General features: G+C 38.9%; 1 protein-coding gene across 1 annotated transcript in view; it reads left to right on the plus strand.

Annotated features, from left to right (window-relative positions):
• The window catches only part of LOC125071458 (neurogenic locus protein delta), a 30,210-nt gene extending 12,858 nt beyond the window's left edge, over window positions 1-17,352 (plus strand). The window contains exons 3-7 of the mRNA XM_047681715.1: window positions 5,338-5,398; window positions 9,899-10,156; window positions 13,860-13,920; window positions 14,088-15,461; window positions 15,582-17,352. Coding sequence (XP_047537671.1) covers window positions 5,338-5,398; window positions 9,899-10,156; window positions 13,860-13,920; window positions 14,088-15,461; window positions 15,582-15,675 — 1,848 coding nt within the window. The 3' untranslated portion in view covers window positions 15,676-17,352. The remainder of the gene's footprint in view (window positions 1-5,337; window positions 5,399-9,898; window positions 10,157-13,859; window positions 13,921-14,087; window positions 15,462-15,581) is intronic.
• Window positions 17,353-21,203: the final 3,851 nt, after the last annotated feature.

Here is a 21,203-nt window from a genome sequence, read left to right on the forward strand (position 1 = left end):
AGTTGAAGTCGCGCGTCTCGACTCCCGGCTCGTTCTCACGTAAAGCTAGGGCTCGATGGGCCTTTAAATCTGCAATGATGAAATTCCTTGCGTTCCAGTCTTTATTCATCACACGCGCGATATTTCTAGGAATACTGAGTCGCATCGCGAGCGACTCACATGCTCTAGTCGTATCCGCAACAGCGCGAATAAAGCGCTGCCATTATTTAGTATGGGAGGAGGCGCGGTACTTACGTGCTTCGTACGTACTTCGACGAATTTATGGACGTGTCAAAGGCCGATCATAGTCTGGGAACCTCCGCGAGAACTCGCGAATCAGAATGACCGATTCGAAACGAATACGATGACGAGAAAAATCCACTCATTGCGGAATCAAAGAGGAAACGTCCTGGGAAAGCCGCGAGACCAATGTTGATGCAAATTAAGATTACGGTTACCGTTTGCGTTGAGCTTTTGTATATTTAAACAATTTTCAGTTTATTTCCACAGCGTCTGCCGTGTAGAGAATATAAACGGGCTAATATCCTAGTTACATCTATAACAAGATTCTTACTCATCGGTGTCGTTTAATTTTATTTCATCGCTAGCTCAGGTATGCAAAGTGGATTAGGTAAAAAGCTCGAGATACGTATCGTATAAGAATCATGTCTAAACTTGTATTGGAAGCGGCATCGCGCGTCATCCTCGAAAGAAATCCGGATGAACCGATCACGAGATTTGTTTTTCAACGTGGCTTAGGTTTCATCGCTTCACCCTTCTCAGGGCTTATCGTCGATCACTGCGGAGCGGGGCCCGGAGCGGGCATCACCCGAAATTTGTTAAGTCCGCTTTTATTTTTTTAATTATGTTTCATTCAAATCATTCCGTTGTTTATGGCCGACATTTTCATTTTTGGAATTCCTCGAGTCCTGAGTACGGTCCGTCTGCTGAATGCCGGTGATGCCATGTGAAATTAAAGTCTGTTTTTTTTTTTAAATTCGTCCAGATTCAAAAGTCCAGAATTCCGTTCTTGAAGTCGCTTTTTTCGCGATGATTGTAATTGAGGGCAATAAATTGTTAATGTCTGACTTATTTCGTGTATACGACCTCCGTATGGTCGTTAGCGTCGAAAAAGTTGTTACGTCTGTCTTAATGTTTCCTAGCTACGTTCCTAATCGTCATAGATATAAAGTGTAACATTTCGTTATATTTACGACCCGTTTTTCGACTTTTTAATGCTTCCCAGTAAAACAGACAGCGGTAATTAATCCTTTCATAACGAATCTCGGTTAATTTCTTTACGATGGTCACCTCAATGTTTACTTTTCCCAAGTATTTGTGGCACTGGCGTTTTATAGCCGCCATGATAATTATTGTGATGTTTGACTATTAACAATTTATTTTAAGTTTCTTAACCTTTTTAATTCTAAACTAAAGTTATGTGAATTTAACTATGTTTTTTTCTCTCTTAATTGTTGCACAGTAATTAAAAATTTCGTTAAATGTTATTATAACTGACAATAATTCAGTTTCATAATATCCAATAAATATTTTTGATTCAAAATATCTTGATTTACATTGAAATTATTTTTTGCTTTTGAAAGAGCCACTAAAATGTTATAGTAGTATAAATCACATTCTGGTCGAATACCAAAAATCCTATCAACCAATCACGAAACTTTTCTCTTTAACATTAACGCTTCCATTAGTCAATACCATTTCTGAGAGCAAACAAAAATTTCTCTCTTAACAATTTAAATGTGGAACGTCATAAGTTCACATAGACCGCGAGGTCGCTCGCTTTGACGTCTTTTGTCTATATGCGCTGCAACAGACGGTTCAGTATACCAACAGGTATGATCCGACCACTCGACGGAGTATCTCGAAAAATGAACACAACGTGAACGTAATGGTATTCACAATTTAACAGTATAACATATAGGCTTAATACCGCTCGCCATAGTTATTCGTGTTTACCACGAAACTGCTTAGCATTCTAACCGAATGCATGTGTACTGTCGCCAATAAAATGTCGACCTGGATATTTTTTGTACGAGAATATTTGTACACGAAATCTCTCATTCACACGGTATCAAATACGATGTTTATGTTACATAGCATGTACACTTATTTAATTTAAAGGTCCAATTTGTATTATGAATCATCAGGTCAATGGTCTGAGTAAAGGCGATACCAAAATAGAAAGAGATATACTTAATTAAAAGCATTAATAATTTGGATTATACAAGTTTGAATCGCTTTAATACTTCACGCTTCAAGTTCTATATTGAGCAGACATTGAAATTTGCATATCTTTTAATTTGACGTATGGTTTTATAAAAATCTTATCTTCCTCGAACAATTTTGTCTGAATATAAGAGGTCGTTGCATATCAAACCTTATTTTAAAGGCTTGAAAATCCGAGTCTAATTCTTGTCGGGGTATAGTTAAATGTTAAAAACCTGTCCGAAACGATGTTACCACACTAGTGAAGTGTGAAATATGAAATCACGACTCTTCCACTTGCCCGGCTATTTGTGTTCCAAATAACTAGATATTTTCTCATGTTGTAACAAGCTCATGATCTTTTTTTTATGTTTTACTATCCGGCTTCTGCCATTGGACGAAAAAATAATAATCCAATAGGTATATTTTATTAAATTTTAAACAGTTTCATGTACAAAAAATCCTTATTTCGAATTACATAGTCAAAAATCAACTATTGTTTTGGTACAAATAGTGAGTAATAGTGATAAGCAAAATACATACCATCTGTTGCAGTTTCACGCGCTTTCATTGAACAAAGGCAAACAAAACAATAAATAAGTTACACAAACAATGGCGACCGAAACACGTGCATGAAAGATGCGCGAAAGTAGCGGTCACCTGATTATACCTTTTGTCCAAGGAGCTGTAAACCATCCCAAACACATGGAGATTAAAAACAAAACGTAAAAATACGAATCCTTTCCCACGTATCCTTACATTTCGGGTCTTTAATTAATAACAAAACAGGCTCTGATATGGAAGTCGCCTCTTTAAGCACCCTCGTAAAACGATTATCAAATAATTTCCCGGCTTTCAGACCACGATATCGTTCTATTGCATTCGTTTGAGCCAGTAATACAATTTAACGCATCGCATTCAAAGGGATTGTTTATGATCCACGATATGGTACTATCCCACGATATCGAAAACCGTAAATGTTATTTTAATATATTAAATGCCAGATAATTAAAGTTTACAATGACCGATATATGAAAATTTAAAACAATGCAATGAAATCGAAACGATTGAATGTCAAGTAGGATTTTATAAATAAAGTTGATTATACACTAGCGAGGAGATTTCCTCCAGTAGACAAGCCCGAGCAAGTATTATAAGTATACGGTATCTCCGGCTCGGCACGTTTATAAAGGCTACCTGTACACGTACGCTTACGTCGTCGTCCGCTTTTTATGGACTGCCTCGAGAGTCACTGTCGTGGGAACCGGCATATACTTACGCCCGACTACAGCTGACCGAAATGCGCTCTCCATACTCGATTAACAAATCAATACGCCGTATACTACGACCCACCATATTTGATCATGCAAACAAATCATATTAATTTATTTCGACAACCGTGTCCTCGCTCCTTATAGAGACAGAGAACAGTTTACGTTAAATTGACGTTACATTGACGAAAGGTACTTGCAGTGATTAAGGTTCAAATTCGTTTAGTCGTACAATCGGGTCTCGACTGTTTGGTATTCAGTAATGTTCGATAACACGTCCGCTTGTGTTGTCAATGTATTAAACGATGCTCACTTATTATAAATTCGTCAAAACTATGTATCGAAAGCTTTTATTACGCGTTGCCCGACTACGTCTAAAGGCAAGGCAAAAACCCGTGCATTTTTACCGTATGCAGCCGTGTGATGTGCGTTGGGAAACTGGATTTCTACTATTGATTTCCACCATCCGACAATGATTATTGTTCGTTAGAGAGGCTCATATCAGTTCCTATGCAAATAGCTCATTGTTAGTTCTCGCTGATGTAAATTGTGTTTTCATTCATCAAGCTAATTGACAATGGGGGACATCTGTCAGATCTGAATCACTCCTTAAGAGTTCGTGTGGTGATCTTATGAAGAAATTAAAATGGTGACCCTTTACATCCGTTAGGCGCAGCTGCAGACGACTTGTGACGTGTATGTATCTGATTACATTTGGTCACGGGCCTCGACTGTTTTTGAGGATTTAAAACGTCATTTATCGTCATCGGTCATCGCCGTCTGATTACCGTATTGATATTAAGTGACCTGTTTTTTTTTTCTTCAATTACTTCGCTTACCTGTTATTATCAAAACGTGTCACGCATCGAATTATCATTCCAAATTAAATTGGGTCACTAATCATTCATTTTGATCTAAACCTAAAAAAATTCAACTTAATGGAACCGGAATTAATTATTTTGATACTTTGTGCAGTCATGACATTAACATATCCCAATTATAAGTTAATTAAATTTAATTATTATTGATTAGATCGCGACTAGTTTTAGAAAGAAAAAAGATAATTTCACGATTAGAACTATCATTGCTTATATATCATTCTAGTTCAAAATTCCTAAGTCTACTGTAATTAAATTTTATAGTGCAACTATTATATTGTATGTGTTCGCTGTATCGGAATGACGCCTCTCTTTTTTTATGTTAGTGACAACCGGTTTCACGGGAACGATGAGAGAAATTTCATAAAGCGCAACAATTTTACACATTTTTGCATGAACGAAATTCGAATCGTCATAAAAGCCATTGATAAAGTTGACGGGCGCCTACAAGCTGTTGACTCCGCGTCTTATCACTGATAATCGATTTTCGACTGCCGTTTCGCCTCCTTATGTAAACACCGACAAATGTCAATAGCTCACTATCTGATACGCACCCGTTAACATTTTTTTTTTATTTTCGAAGCGACGGTAACATTACACTATACCATATTGGGCATTAAGTACTCCAGCATTCGCCTTATTGCGCTAGTTGTATTTTTAGCTCGTATTATAACAATTCAACCATCTGCTCCTTGGTTCACCTGTCTATCATGTTGTTAATTTACACTCATCCGCCATACTGAACGACGTCGTAAAGTAAAGGAAATATTTGAAATGCTCGAGCGCCGCACCCATTTTAAAGGTCTCGGCTTAAGATGGTAGGATATCTTGGGTTATCTCATTGTGGGACGAGCGACACCAACGCGTACTGGTTGAACTTTTAAGTGAAGAATGTACCTTTAACTTTATAGTCGTTTAATAAACTTTCCATTTATAGCTAACTCGATTTTTATTTTGTTATAATTGTATTCTTTTGTTTTCAGGGAACCTTCTCGCTTATAGTCGAAGCGTGGCACGACACGAACGAGACGTCAAGATCTGATGGTAAGTCAATTTCGTACATTTTTACGGCGATTATGATAAAAAAAGTGTCATGAAAACTTTGAATTTTTTGTATAATTCATATCACGTTTGTCACGACTCGCTCACATTCAGATTTCACTGTAATTCTGGGTGTTTATCGTGCATTTAACGGACAGTATGTATATTTGAATGCTTATATTATCATATCGTGGAAGACAAAAATGTTCCCATGGTGTGGACGATTGGTGTTCAAAGCACGCGGCGGCGCGCGTGAGTCGCTTCGCAATGCTCGTCGTATTCTAATAAACTCAGCCTTCTGTAGGACGAAAATTTAGTAGAAATGTTCTAATATATTCCGATGGACGATGACCGATACCTAGACGAAATTATTCATTGCTTATTGGAGGATAACACGATAACGTATATTTATCCTCACGTAATGCTGCTATCTAAAAAATAACACGTATGTTTGCCATATGCCAAATAGATTCAGATAACTATCATCTAAAATAATGTATGTTCGATGGAATCGATTTTAAAGTTTGGCTTATTGCGTTCGACGATACCAGCCGTAGTTTAAACGCCCAATAAAGAATCGACAGTTTTACGGCTTACATGCGACATGGCGTGACCAAAAAAACGATTACCAATGAGTTGTTACCGCACAAACGTAAATACATCAAAATAATTCGCTGCGTGTATCCACACAACTCTCGACATAGATGAATTAATAAATCAATGTATTTAAATAAAACAAAAGAGCAACGATTAGCTCTGTCTGATTCGATATTTTAAAAATACAAAATAGCGAACGCGAAAACTGACTGGTGACGCCCATTTCTTAATTAGTTTTTCATCCCGCTGCACTCTGACCGACATAATTACTACTCCTGACCGGGTAACAAAAACTGTGGGTGATTTACTTAAAAGAGATTTAAAGATACGGAGGAGTGTTACGGGCCGGTTTACCGAAAATCATTAGCGTTCGAAGTGGATAGCTTAAGAGGACGGGTATATTTTTAATACGGCGCGGGAGCGATGGGCGGCGCCGACGCACTACCGAGAAATGTTACCAACAGAAATCTAATCAACCATAATAACAGGTTACATGCACGCCGTTTGTGTTCACTCACTATCGACCCATTGGGCTAATGTTTAATTAAATCACATTCAGTTTTTTCTAATATAATAAAGCTGCATTCAAAAGGAATTATGTTGTGTGGTTACCGAGATACCCTACATCTTAGGATATAGCACAGAAAACATCCAAGAAACGCGAATAATAGCTACACAAAACCAAAGTATGCAATATATCACAGATAAGTATGAATGCAACAATGAGTTGATGGCTTACGGGGACGTAGAATGGGATTCTTGTACTAAACAAATACCCGCCCGACAATGGACTGGTTCGCTTGCAATTCTGACGTCGCTCGCTCCTTCACCGAAATCTTTTGTGCGTCGCCCGAGGCAGTCGGGGTTGCACCTGGAATGCACTAACGGCCTAATGTATTGTTTACATAATGCTAAAAACTTGCCTCCGAGGAAATAGACTTTAGTTTACACTTCATCTTTCGTCGTCGTATGGCTTGACTGGATAAAAAATCACGGAAGACGGTCCGGAAGGCTCAATTTATGATGTAACAGGCGTTGGCTCACTCGGGAAGCGCTGTCGACAGATGCTAAGCACATGCTCCGGATAATAGGTGAGCAACAATGTCTCACCCTGTGCGTTTTGTTTATCGAGTCGCCACTTCGTTTACGATTATTGCACTGTCTCGATTTACACCTACGTATTGTTTGAACAAGAATAGGAGCGTGTGAAAAGAGAGTAGTGATAACAGATACGTAAGGCAATTACGTGTCTGGTCTGGCGCGAAGTAAACAGCCGCGGGGCCGCTGCCTAATATTACCAACGAGATCCGATTATGATGCTGTTATGTGACGGATCTTTCTCCTGTAAAATTACAATTATTATTAATAATAATATTTAATAAACTATATTTCTTCTTTAAATGTTAGTATTTTGCGAGTTTTTTTTATTGTTAAAAACTAAAGGTTTGGGTGTTATATTTCGAATTGCCGGAGAGCCTTAAACCCTCAAATACTGACACGAGATTGTGCGACTGTTTATCTAACGCAGGGCGCGACGACGAGCGCGCACTCGAACTCAAATACACGTCGAGCATTAGAAGTGGACAGTTTTATAAACAAAAGAAGTGAGTCGTTTGTGTACACGGTCCATTGATGAGATGCCGTTTCCCACAGCGCCAGCGGCAACGTGTCGGCCGGTTAGGCAGGTGTCTAAAACGAGAAATCGAGACAACTGTCAATGATTCGCCTCTAAAACGGGACAAAAACATGGCGATTTCGTTTTCATTCATGTTCGACGCGAGCTCTCAGCAATTAGACCATCGCCGAACCAGATCGAGTACTAGTTGTCAATCCACAACCTATATAATGAACTAGAACGAGCATCCGGTGGCCTTATTGATTGATCGACGATCAACGGAAGCCGGTTCGCGTGATCCCATCCCCTGTCTTCCCTAAAATCGCGTTTAAAATACACCAAATCGACTTCGTCCGCCTCTGATATCGAGCTCAGTCAAATTATCTGTTATTTCGCTTTCTTTTGTTTGTATCGGTGAATTTATTCTTAGTTTATTTGTGTGACCTCTGGGCACGTAATTACAGGTTATGAGACGTCAGACCAGCACGTACCGGTGTTGTTGCCCCGTTCTGCTTTAAATGTGTTATTTATTTGTAAATTGGAACTACATTAATAGACGCAATAGGATACACCTTCATTTAATATCGTTTCGACAATAATTTGGGATGATGAGTGTAATTTGTACCGGAGCCGCAACAGCGAATGAAATCTTTTAACTTCTTTATTGTACGTAGAAGGCAAAAAGCGTTGAGCAATTTTCCTACAAATTACAGCTGTCTGGGTTGGCTATAATGTAAGGATGTAACGTTTTCACATATGCATACTTTAAATATATGATGGTTAATTTATCAAGTTCATTTTATAAAAGATACTAACGTACGATGTCCAAACGCTCATATATCACTCGGGTAGCAACCCTAGCGCACCTGAGCCAAGTGCACGGTTGCCATAATTCTCTGCGCACATTCGAACTAAATTGCACGCCGCTCCGGCTCCGTTCCCACACATCATTTTTCTAATTCCCTCCGAACTCTGCACTTCGCTTTAATAACGCTTCTTTGTAACGAACGTATCATATTACACCATCCTCTAAAATTACCACACAAAGATTTATAATGTTGTATATTAGATATTGTTCTTTCTTTTATTTCGATTGTCGATCACGTTCGTACGATATGACGATAAAAGGTTTTGCGAGTTCACGCGCTAAAATCTATCCAATAACACGATTTACGATTTCTATTCGAATCGATCGCGGATTGAATTTATTGATATTTATTATATTTTCGTTGGGCGAGCTCCGAGTGTAGGTACGTGTTTTATCTTCTAGATTTATTGCACAGATACGATCGGTGTAAGCTTACGTTCAATTGTATACACTGAGGTATTCCGGCTTCGCATCGCGAGCCTTCGTCACTTATTACAGATAATAAAGAATTGCGTAAGAAACGTCAAGTAAAAACTTTTATCTCACCTTAACTTTGTATTAAAAAAATAAAACGTTGGGAGGTTTTAATAAATTTAGATTGTAAACAAAATAAAAATGAGTCGATTGAAGATAAATGCATTCTCATTACTCGATATGCTTTATCGCTGACACCCCATACAATACCGAAGAACAATCCTATGCTATCGAATGCCATACGCCACGAAATTAGTTGGGATCGATCGTTTTTATATACCTTTTAATTTTGTTTCGCGTCTGGTTTAATTTTATCTGCTGTCGGGATTACCGGCTTAGGAATGTAACGTCGAGCGTAGCAAAAAGAGAAAAAGTGGACATACACGAAGAGAGATAAATAAAGGAACTGGTCGACGCTAAGGTTTCCCAGCGCGCCTCCGTCTCACAACTCACATCTCTTTGATGAATGGATTGGCAGTTTATTTTTTTAATCAGTGCGGGTAGTTTGCGCGGAACACTTTTTGTTGGCAGTTATGCGAGCTTAGCCTTCCTTGCTCTCGTACTTCCAATTTTTTTCCAACGTTTTCTACTTATAACAGCGCTTATTAGCTGGAAATAGTTTAAGTAACTAGTTACACGATGCAAGAATGTGGTTGAAACTCTTAATCAATCAAACGGGCGCCAACGAACCAAAACAGTGAATCACGCTTGGGAACAATGAAATCTCGCGTTTGAATGCGGGCGTCAAACAGGCCACAGTAACAGGTCAATTTGCTTCCATACCCTTTCCCACGCTGATAAACAAATTACTTTTTCTTTATCGAATTAAGCCGTGTCGTTATCCTTACGAGATTTCGATCTCATTCTGTGGAAGCATTAGAAGAATGTGTATCTTTTTGCGCTTTGTATAGAGTTGGAATTCGTATGTTAAAATATTTTCTTATTTCAGATTCACTCATTGCGCGGATGACAAAGCAGAGCATAGCTGACGTTGGAGGGCCATGGATAGAGGAGGAACAGCGGTGGGGCAATGTAGGTGGAGCACACCTGAAGCTATCCTATCGGGTTACGTGTGCAGCGCACTACTACGGACCAGGGTGTGAAGTTCTCTGCAGACCAAGAGACGATGCTTTTGGACACTACACTTGTTCTCCCTCTGGTGAAATAGTTTGCAAGACCGGGTGGACCGGGGATTACTGCTCGAAACGTAAGTTGATTTCGTAATACATTTATATAGTGACATCTGTCAGTCGGTGTGCGTAGCGCCCGCGAATGATTATTAAAATAGCATTCCTAAATACAGTCTTCCTCATTAATGGGTTACGATGACAAATTCGGTCGAACATCCTCTAATAAACCTAATTTAAACATGACCTTTCACGTGGCACATTCTAACCTCAATACTACTGAGTCATCGAGGTCAAGGGAGGTTCGCAACCTCCCATAATCCGCAGGAACTATATCCATCCTAAAATGTTGTTAAAATAAAATAATTCGCATACAAGTTTACTGTAATATTTATAAGTTTACTTAAAAACTGTTTTTTTTTATTCAAAAAAATCTACTTTAGTAATGTTAATGACCTTTAATATTGAGGTCTCCAACAAAATTCTTGAGTTCAAAAACCTAAATATGACCGCATCGACACGTCGCTTCCTTTTAACACATTAATAATATTTCAGCTGTTACCAAATTCATTACATTTCTAAAAGTTATTGTTTTAAAAAAAAATCTCATCTTGTTACATTTTAATTATTTCCTTTAAATTCGTTTTATAATCGTCGGATCGTTGATTCAAATATTTAATTCTAGATATGTATCTTCATCCGTCATTAAAATTTATTGCGCGGCATAAACTAAATCACCAACATTAATGTTTTGTTAATTCAATTCCCTCAAGTCGGACCGCGATGATAAATCATAAAAAAATACTTCGATTCAGTTTAGTTTTTAGCTATCGATATAACTAAAATAGATATTTAAATTAATTTACTTTAAAGTATTGTCACATGTTTAACGGCGAGCGTGCGACCGATCGAGCCGGTGTGGTCTTTGAATGCTGCCAGATTTGTAAACAAAAGCAAGAGAATACACCGCCCGCGCGTCTCATTAGCGACACACATCAATGCCCTGCCCTTTTTATTATCACTTTCATAGGAACATTTTAAATATATTTCCTAATGTGACTTCATTAAAAACTGTACATTCTCCTCGTATCAATTAATTTGATTTACAAAGAAAGTCGGCGTTAAAGTGATTAGACTCGTTGATTACATTGCACCCACTTTTCCCAGTTCCGCAGAGCAAAACAGCGATTGATTTGCAATTCTAATGAATCGCGATCAAGCGGATGGCTGTCAATAAAAAATCTAAACGTTTCAAACGTCATTACGACGTTCTGACGTATGTTAAACACATCGCGTCTTGTATTGTAAAACAAAGCGGTGCGTCTCAAGATGCATTGTGGCGGGCGGATGTCGCGTCGCAATCTCGGCAGCCCCACCTGCCGCCGCGTTCCCACACTCCGGCGCCGCAAAAAAACGCGCGAGAGAGAGACACCGCACCTTGCTTCGCGTAGCGCTCCATCCCGCTCGCACGCCAGGGCTGTCCGCCCGCTAGCCATGCGATCCTAGGACAACCACGCGACGGGATAACCACGAAATCACAATTTTCTGGTAAAAGTAAACAGTTGCGGTCGAGAAATATGCCAACTATTTATGATGGGCGAGAAATTTCTTAACATGCCGTGTGAGAAACTTTAATAATATTTTACTTTCTCTCAGCTAGTTTTAGTTACATATGAAATACAATGGAAGATCTAAACGTCGCCCGTAGTACGTGAGTACTTCGGTGATTACGAAAATGTAAAAGCGAATGAAGCGGCCATAATGAAATGAAAACACCGCTCTACGCTTGCACACGCACACATCGCTCCACGAGCGCAATACAGACGCCGCGAACCGGGTCAAAAACACCTTTAAACGAGAACCAAACTCCAATCGAAATAAACTTTGTACTTGACCGTGTCATGAAACTTGCCTCACATCTGCCGAACGGTATCTCGTTTTCTGGGAAAGCATAACATCCCGAAAACTTATTTGCATGTCCCGACGGCATTATCTCGATCGTCCAGCTCTCCTTCTTAATGATAGGGTAAACATCGCAAGCGAACCCCTTTACGGCCGCTTAATTTCGCCTAATTGTTAGCGAGAGTGGAGTTCTCACGAATATTACCTTCTGTGCGGAGTTGCAAATCCAATCCCACGCGCACCTAATTTCCGCTTCGAATAGAAACAGATGTCTGAACAGTTAAATATTTGCTCGACTCTGAACACGTGTGCGTCTTCCTCGGAGGACGCTTTTTGTCTTTACCTGACCTCGCAAAGGCCAAAGTTGTTTCGTATTTTGTATAGCATTGGCCAGTCGCAGTGCGGCGTGCCTTACCATTAGAAATCGATACGGTTCGTACTCATTGATAATAATTAATAGCTAGGGGAGCGGTAAACATCCATAAAGAAGCTCTCGTGCACACTTAACCTAATACTTTTCTTGAAGTGTAATTTTTATGACTCCCGATTTACTAACGTTCAAGGGCTTCGATAAGGAAACTCGAGCATGTGTACTGGATAGTTCAATCATAATTTAAGTTACAGCTACTCAAAAACCTTTGATGTCTCTTGATGCCGACCTTGTTTCTATTCTCTATGCCTCCTTAAACTATTCGATATTTAACGCTATAAATAGCCATACAAAGGTTTAAAATATTTTTAAGAAACATAAGATTCAACTTGCGAAAGTAAATACTGCAATCCGTGAAAGTGAATTATATTTTCAATTTCATCTACAACAACCGTGATACGCCATGGCGAATAAATATTAAATAACTTTACCAATTTAGCTGAGTGAATCGTAAGCGGATTTGCGAACGCTCTGAGAGAGTTCGGAGGGCTTTGTGTTAGCCCGGCTGAGTTTAAACCTATATTACGGTCTAGGGAGCGGCGGGCGGGCTAATCTCCTTTATTATATCTCCGCCACTGAGCTCGGAAATCCAGAGATATAGCCGACCAGAACAGTTTCCTCGTTCAATTTAGAACGCGAAAGCCAGACTTAAATATGCATTAGGATAGGTAATGTGGCGAACAAAATGGCGCCGTCTTAGTATTTTTCTAGTGAGTTAGGGGACTAGTAACGGTCGAGTGACGGTTAGACTCCCCGCGCTATCTGCCCCCTTTGTATTCGCTCCGATAACTTGCCCATGCGCACCCGACCGATACGACGCCGCACCGCACTTCTCATTTCAAAACACTATTTTTTACAACGCTCACTGTGCCATTACTTCTTTTCTTTTTGTTATTAATACCTTCTTCTGTACTTAAACCGCAATGCACACGTACATTCAAGATTATTCCATTACATTTTCATTACATGGTAAAGCCAGAACAGGGTAAGGTTCGCCGAGTATAACACGTAAATCACACGGTTAACGATGCGCACATATTACGTTCGTAATACATCACGTCCGAATAAAATATAAATGTTTAGAATCCAATATTATATCTTTATGAAATAAAGGGATACGGAGGACGGAATGTACGCCCTGAACGTAGGTTTTAGGTATGCATATAAGGAAATTAATTTGAGTAATAAAGTTTGTATGGAATCTCGCTTCGGTTATAGTTGAAGATAAATGATCAGTGCGCGTGACCTCGCCCCCGACTCGGGACGCTAACGAACCTCTCTCTTTGTTACCGTGTCCTTTGCGATTCTTCGTAGATTCCAAAGCTAATACGTGAAACTGCGTACCGGTGAGGAATTATCGACCGTTTTTGCTTCGAAGTACCACCGCTAGCGTTCCATTGTGTACGTTTTGTCTTTGTGATGCGCTAACGAATCTATTCCTTTTGTTGCAGCGAGATGCCTGCCCGGCTGCGATGCGGAGCACGGCCACTGCCTCAAGCCCGACGAATGCATGTGAGTATCTACTTCGCACCTTTGTGCTAAACGCTTAACGTTCTCCTGACTCTAAATCATTCATCCTCCTCATTCATTGTTCGTTGCGATGAAAGACATATTACGCTTTTTGTCGCTTGTTATCACGTTGTATAATTTACTGACGTTTGTTTTTGTTGTCATTTCAGTTGTCATTCGGGCTGGGTGGGCGAACTCTGCGACCAGTGCGAGCGGCATCCCGGATGCGTACACGGTACCTGTTCTAAGCCGTGGGACTGCATATGCGAGGAGGGTTGGGGTGGTCTATTTTGTAACCAAGATCTAAATTACTGCACGAATCATCGACCCTGTAGAAATGGGGGTACTTGCCACAACACCGGGCAAGGGAGTTATACCTGTGTTTGTCCACCTGAGTACACGGGTCCCGATTGCGAAAAATCACTTCACTCCTGCGCAGTCCGACCTTGCCAAAATGGAGGCGCCTGCGTTCCAGACGAGAGCGGTGAATTATCTTGCGCTTGTCCATCAGGCTACGAAGGAGCGCGCTGCGAAACTAGAAGACTGACTTGCGCCGACCAACCTTGTCGAAACGGTGGCACATGTGAACCACGACCCTCCGGCTACGTATGTTCGTGTCCTCCGGGCTACGCGGGAGTCGACTGTGCCGTCGAAGCCGACCCCTGCGCTGCTAATCCTTGTCGAAATGGAGCAACTTGCGCGCGCGCCGGAGACGGCTTTCGATGCAGCTGTAAACCGGGTTTTAGGGGAAATCGATGCGAAATCGACATCGACGACTGCGCAGGAATAATTTGCGAACACGGAGGTACCTGCGTGGACTTAGTGAACGGGCAGAGATGTCAATGTGCGCCTGGCTTCCTAGGCCCGAGATGCGAAACTCGCGTGGACTTCTGCTTAGCGAAACCCTGCGCCAACGGAGGAGAATGTCACGTTCTGGACAACGACTACGAGTGTCGTTGTCGACCGGGTTTCGCGGGAAAGGACTGCAGCATCGACGTCGACGAGTGCGCATCTTCCCCCTGCAGGAACGGCGGAACTTGCCGAGATCGCGTCGACGGCTATCATTGCAACTGTCCAACGGGCTGGGGAGGAAAGTCTTGCACGGTATCACTAGCCGACTTCGCGGCCGCCAAGCCGGCGGGCGGACACCTGAGACGCGTGGGCGACGAGACGCCCGAGGAGGAGAGCCTGTCGGGGCGGCACGTGGCGCTCATCGCGGCGCTGTCGGCCGTGGTCCCGGCGGCGGCGCTGGCGGCCGCAGTGGCCGTCGCCTGCGTGCGGAGGCGGAGAAAACGCGCGCAGAACGCCGCGGACGCGGAGGCGCGAGCGCAGAACGCGGCCAACGCGGGCGGCGGCGGGCGCGTCATCCGCAACACGTGGGGCAAGTGCGAGGGGCCCGTGCCCGAGTGCCAGAACGCGCACAACGCGGCGGCCGAGGAGTGCAAGCGGAAGACGCTCAACACGGAGAGCGCCGCGCGGCTGCTGGCGGCGCTCGACCCGCGGCTGTCGCGGCTCTCCGCGGACTCGGCGTATTGCGCTAATAGGTCAGTATCTCTTGATTACTCTACTTATTTTGTGACAGAATCCAGTTTCAACATTTTAAAGTGTATATGAAAAAAGAGAAAATTATCATCAAAATTAAAAGTTTCTTTCATTTGTTACAGCGATACGTCACTAGTGAAGCGAGCGCTGGAAGGCGGAGGGGTGTACGTATTAGACGACCACTGCCTGCCGCCCACGTTCGCCACGCAAGTGTAGTGCTAACCAATGCGGCAATGAACATTAACTTATTTATTCACATCGGACGCTCGTGCGAACTAGGCTGTGCGCCGCGTGTACATATAGCGTAAAGTGTAAAGTGACTCCTGTATAGACGGCTAGTTGTAAGTATTCGGATATATTTATTTGAGCGCGATCCGTACGCCCTGTAAATAGTATCGGCGGTTCGGATCGCTTTTTCCACCCTTTATCGGCAAGCGTCGCCCGATACGCCGTAACCCTCGTACCGTTTCGATGTCTGAGCTGTTCGTGGATCGAGTTAGGGTCGTAATCATCACGTGCGTGTTCGGTTGGGTGAGGACCGCGCTTGCTGTGGGGTAGTGGACCACGGTCCACTGTCTGCGATCTCTGTAGGTAACGGTGAAGCGGCTCGCGCGGTCTCGGTCCGCCGCGTGGACCGCCCGCGGGCTCCGTACTGAGCACCGGCTCCAAGCGCAGATAGTCTACACATCGCATGTTAACTGGCTGCGTCAAAAATTAGTTTATTATATTGTTTTGTCAGAAATTATCAGTTTTTAAATTATTTCTATGAACATAATTATTTAAAAGTAGCACAGTTAACATGCGAATTATCATAACTAATTAATTTAGATTTCAGTTCAATCCGACAAATAATATAACATAATCTGTGCCAATGAATCAGTTGTCACGACCGTGCGCACGAGTCGGTGGTCGGTATGGTTCCTGTGTAGTTCACGCCCCTCTGTCCCCTTTTTTAGACTCGCACCAGTATATAAACCAAACCGTGCGTTATATAAGATTTTAGACTAATTTATATAAAACGCAAAAATATGCGTTCTGTTTTTACATTGATTTTTTGTGATTGACTAATTATTGTCATTGTTCCTATGATTATGATTGTTAATTAAACATTAAAAAAAATCTTGTTCAGGTTTTCTTAAAAATCGACATAGATTTTTACACCGATTTCACTTCTTTTGTATCTGGAATATAGAATAAACGTTGTTCCTCGATCCGAGCGCCATTTTTTCCCCCTTCACGTTCAGCGTGGAGGTCGTAGAAATCGCTCTCGCATCTCACAGTAATTAACACAGCGCACGTAATTAGTCCATAGGTTAAAATAATTTGAGTACTTATAAGAAACAAATGTCCTAAGTAAGTAATAACCTAAGTCATTGTGTATAAAAAAAACTATTAAGTTTTAGTCATGTAAGTATATTCTCCATTACTATCGTAAGAGTACTGCGACAATATATGTGTCATTAGGCAACATAGGACGCGATGTCACTGGTTGTTTTAACTTATTTATTTTAATACATACATTACGAGTTGTTTATGTATCGTCCACGACCCCTCGCATATTCGCGTATTGAATGTGCGAGCCGCCGTCGACGGTTCTGTGAAATAATTTATGTTAAATTACCGTCTTACTAAACGTTTTGTAGATATTGTTCTATAAGTTATAGTTACCTCTTATGTTGCCTCTTGTACTCGATAGATTTAATGTGGGTTAAATCGACAAAATTGTAAAATTATATCAAACTATGAATAGACTGATGATCAATAATAATGTTCTTGTATTTAATTTTGTAAGATGACAAAATGTAATAATAAATTATGTGAAAATAGGAAACATTACGAGAAGTAACATTATCATATCTAGCGTACTTAAACAGTGATCACAGTTGATGTACTTTCATTTTTCTTTTTGAATTAGTTTTTTTTTTTTTAATTTTTAATTATATACGCCTTAATATTAATACGTTCCGAAACAATAAAATGACAGTATTTTTAATTTATTTATTAAAAATATAATTTCGATTATTGTTTATTAGTTTCTCTATAAATGAAAAATCATTGTTTATTTTTTGAACTCTGTTTACAATTGACTGAAGCTAAATTGTCTTCTTGGTTTAATTTTGGACACTATGAGAATCATGTATGCATTTAGTTAAGTGTGAGTATACTGAAAGCCATTTAATTCGAATCATTCCATTTCTCATAAGTAAACTTATCTTTTAAAAAATAATCCTTGCTATTTTTCTACGTTTATTTTGCATGCGAACAAAGTAATTGTCTTGATTACTCTTATGTATTCTCTTATATAACATTACGTAAATATATTGTACTTTCTTTCTTATGTACTTTTAGTATATTCACATTTCTTTTCTGAGTTAAAAGAAAAATGAAAGCAATCGTATGTGGACGAGTGTAACAAATAATTCCATAAATAGATCCTATCACAATTAAAGTCATTGTAATGCTATTTCGGTGATATATTTGTCAGCGAGTGTATGTGACGAATGTGTATTATTATGTGCAGCGATAAAAGGAGAAATAAAATGTTAATAAACAATTGTTTACAAAAGATTAAAAAGGAATTTCATTTAAACCCTCTAATTTGTTACAAACTGTTCGAGTACCATGTTTAAACAGAATTAGCGCTGCGAGCCAACTTATGACATCCATATGTGGAAAACATAAGTTAATTAGTTTGGTGCATTTATCGCCGTAATGAAAATACGTCGAAATCGATGAAGTAAAATAATTAACGTCGAGTGAATTGCGATTATTTATTTTCTAGCAATAAATAATACTGCTACGACGCTTCGTATTCGAGACGTGCCATACTTCAATAAAGTATAATCTTTTATTATAGACCAATTATCAAGGGTTCCAAGTTTAAACCAGGAAATAATTTTAACTGGGAGTCTGTTCGTTTATCTCATGCCTCTTGATATTTACGACTACGTTACGATTCAAGCCGTAAAAATGATTTCCCAATTAAAAGCATATCGCTTAAACTACCTGAAACGTGGCCTATTTATGTCAATGCTATACAAGAATAAGACTTTTATTAGCAGAATAATCCTTTAATTTTTCGTATAGATATATGAACTTAATGAAGTATTTAATGAATAATTTTACAGCTTTTACCTTCACAACCACATTTAATTACTTATTTTTATCATTATATCATACGGACATTATTAATGATTCCGCGAACAATAAAAAAACTAATTATTCGAATGAATTCGTTTAGATAAGGAAATAGAATAGGTTCGTTAACTATGTCATGTTTAATTTACTTATAAATGAACGACGAAGCACAACTCGATAACTCCAAACCTACTCCTTTTTTGTATTTTAATAAAATAAAATCAGAGAAGATAAATGCGGATTTAAAACTTGATAGCTTTATTAAAATTTCGAAACTAGTCAAATTCTACGAATTGAATATTGGGTTTAGTCCGTTTTTACTCAGAAAAATAATTAAGGAGTGTTTAAAGAATTATAGATTTAATTAGTTAGAGAGCATGACAGGACAGACATTAGCGAACATTGCAACACATAAAGAAAAAAAAGGAACTATCAGGAACCGCGTCTCTCATTCCATGTGGTAGCGGTGTGCGTTGTCAATTGATAAAGCTTAATAATCTTACTTCTTACTAATATTATAAATAGAAAAGTTTGGATCGACGGATTGTTACTCAATCAGGCCAATACGACTAAAAGGAACTGAATAATATTTAGTACAGACGGATTAGTCTGAATTAGCAAATAAATTACTTTTATCCTTAACACCTGCAAAACTCAAACGCGGGCAATACCGAAGGTTGAAACAATTTTATATGAATAATATGCCAATATATTATTTGGTAAGGTTTGTCTGTCACAATTATGTCCAGAATGTTTCTGAAAATAGTGAAACGGTTAGGTAAAAACAACTTTAAATTAAAAATTTAAATAAAAAAAATTGTATATTATAATATTTTTGTGGAAAAAACAGTACAACAACTTTGCCTCTAGCGTTGGCCGTGCCTTTAACGTATCTTATCAGTAATTTGTAATTATTATTTAGAGCGTCTGCATGTTTTAATAACTAAATTCCACCACAATTTAAGTTACTATTTTTTTAAATTACAAAATATTATTTTTTATATACTTATAGTTATATATTATAAATATGAGTCGGTATATGTCATTGAAAGCGAGAAGACAACAAGGTCTTCATGGGATTCTGAATTCAGATGAGCAAAAAACTTAGTAAAATTTCTGACTATATTTTTATTAAGTAGGTACGTTGCCGAGATGCAGAAACAAGCATAAATTGATTGTTTTAATTTAATTTTGGGGTGGTCGATTCTATCATACCTACGTCCCAGGGGCAAAATTGGGTCAATTTAGTACCTTGCTATTTTTGAAACGCTGTGTAGGGCATTGCAGTGCTTTTATTGAATCATAGAAATGATTTTATTTTGTTAGGAATTTTAATCCCTGTTAATGAATGGTTGGTTTAAAATATGAGCAGCAAGTTAAAATTATAGTTCCAAAATCTTATTGGACCTGCCTTCGGAGACTTGACGCTTGTCACTTAAATGTTTACGAGTACAGTGCTTCCAAATCTGATGCTGGCATTCAGGCGCCTGTTACGACAAAAGTAAAATATACGTTTTTATGCTTCTGCTATATTTCATTACAGGCATTAGTTACCTAATTATTATTTTTTACATTGTAAATTTATGTTTATCATAAATTATGTTTCAATCATATTACATTTATTAATTTTATAATCAATATCGTGTCAAAGGGAAGGTAACCCTTTACCCTACTTACCGTACCCTAATGGCATTTTGCAATTGTAAAAACAATAATGATGTTGATAAGTTCATAGGAGAACGGACATCCTGCAGTACAAGATCGTGTTTAAATCCAAATAGGCACCAATTTTTGTATGCTTAGTTTGTGTTTAGAATTCGTCTTAGCAATAAAGAAAAACATCGTGATCAGACCTATATTTTTCTCTTTATTCGGTTCACCTACAACTTTACATTCATAATTACACAAGAAACTTAATTAAAAAGTACAAATTTAGAATGTAAAGCTTACAGGTACAGTACTTGTATTACGAATGCTAAAATAAAGTCTAGAACTCGTGGTTTTGAGGCTCTCTTAGACTTACCAATATTAAGCCATTGGTAAAAAGTATGAAGTTTATTTCTTAACTTGTACGGGGGTTTTGGGATAGGTTTATTCTTACTTGTGAATTTTATCTAAATTTTAAGACAGATAATGTTTTATGCGTGTTTTGAACGCAGTTACTACTAGCGGTAATCGCAGGAAATAACATTTTCCGTATCGAAAAAACAAATTTACATTACAAATATTTATTTAAAAGGGTTATTGGTTAACTTCACATTAAGAGTTACGATCCTAAATTATAGTATTATTATAAAATTAAGAAAGTGAGCCATAAAAACCGAAAATTGTTTTCAGAAATTACTAAAAATATTAATTACGAGATGAATGAAAATATTCAAATTTGGTCATAATTTTTTAAAAAAATAAATTAACTTTGCCCACACTTGTCATTCTACACAAAATTTACTTATGAAAAATCGTTATAAGTGAAACAAATGCGGGGGGGACCAATTTAGCATTAATTTTAAAGTAAATTTAAATATAAAAATCATGATGTATGCCGATCGGCGTGCTCTGCACTGAATAGGTAATTCTAAATATTAAAGGTAAATAAAAGCAGCAAA

This window comes from Vanessa atalanta, chromosome 19 (genome assembly GCF_905147765.1).
Source record: "Vanessa atalanta chromosome 19, ilVanAtal1.2, whole genome shotgun sequence".
Classification (NCBI taxonomy): domain Eukaryota; kingdom Metazoa; phylum Arthropoda; class Insecta; order Lepidoptera; family Nymphalidae; genus Vanessa; species Vanessa atalanta.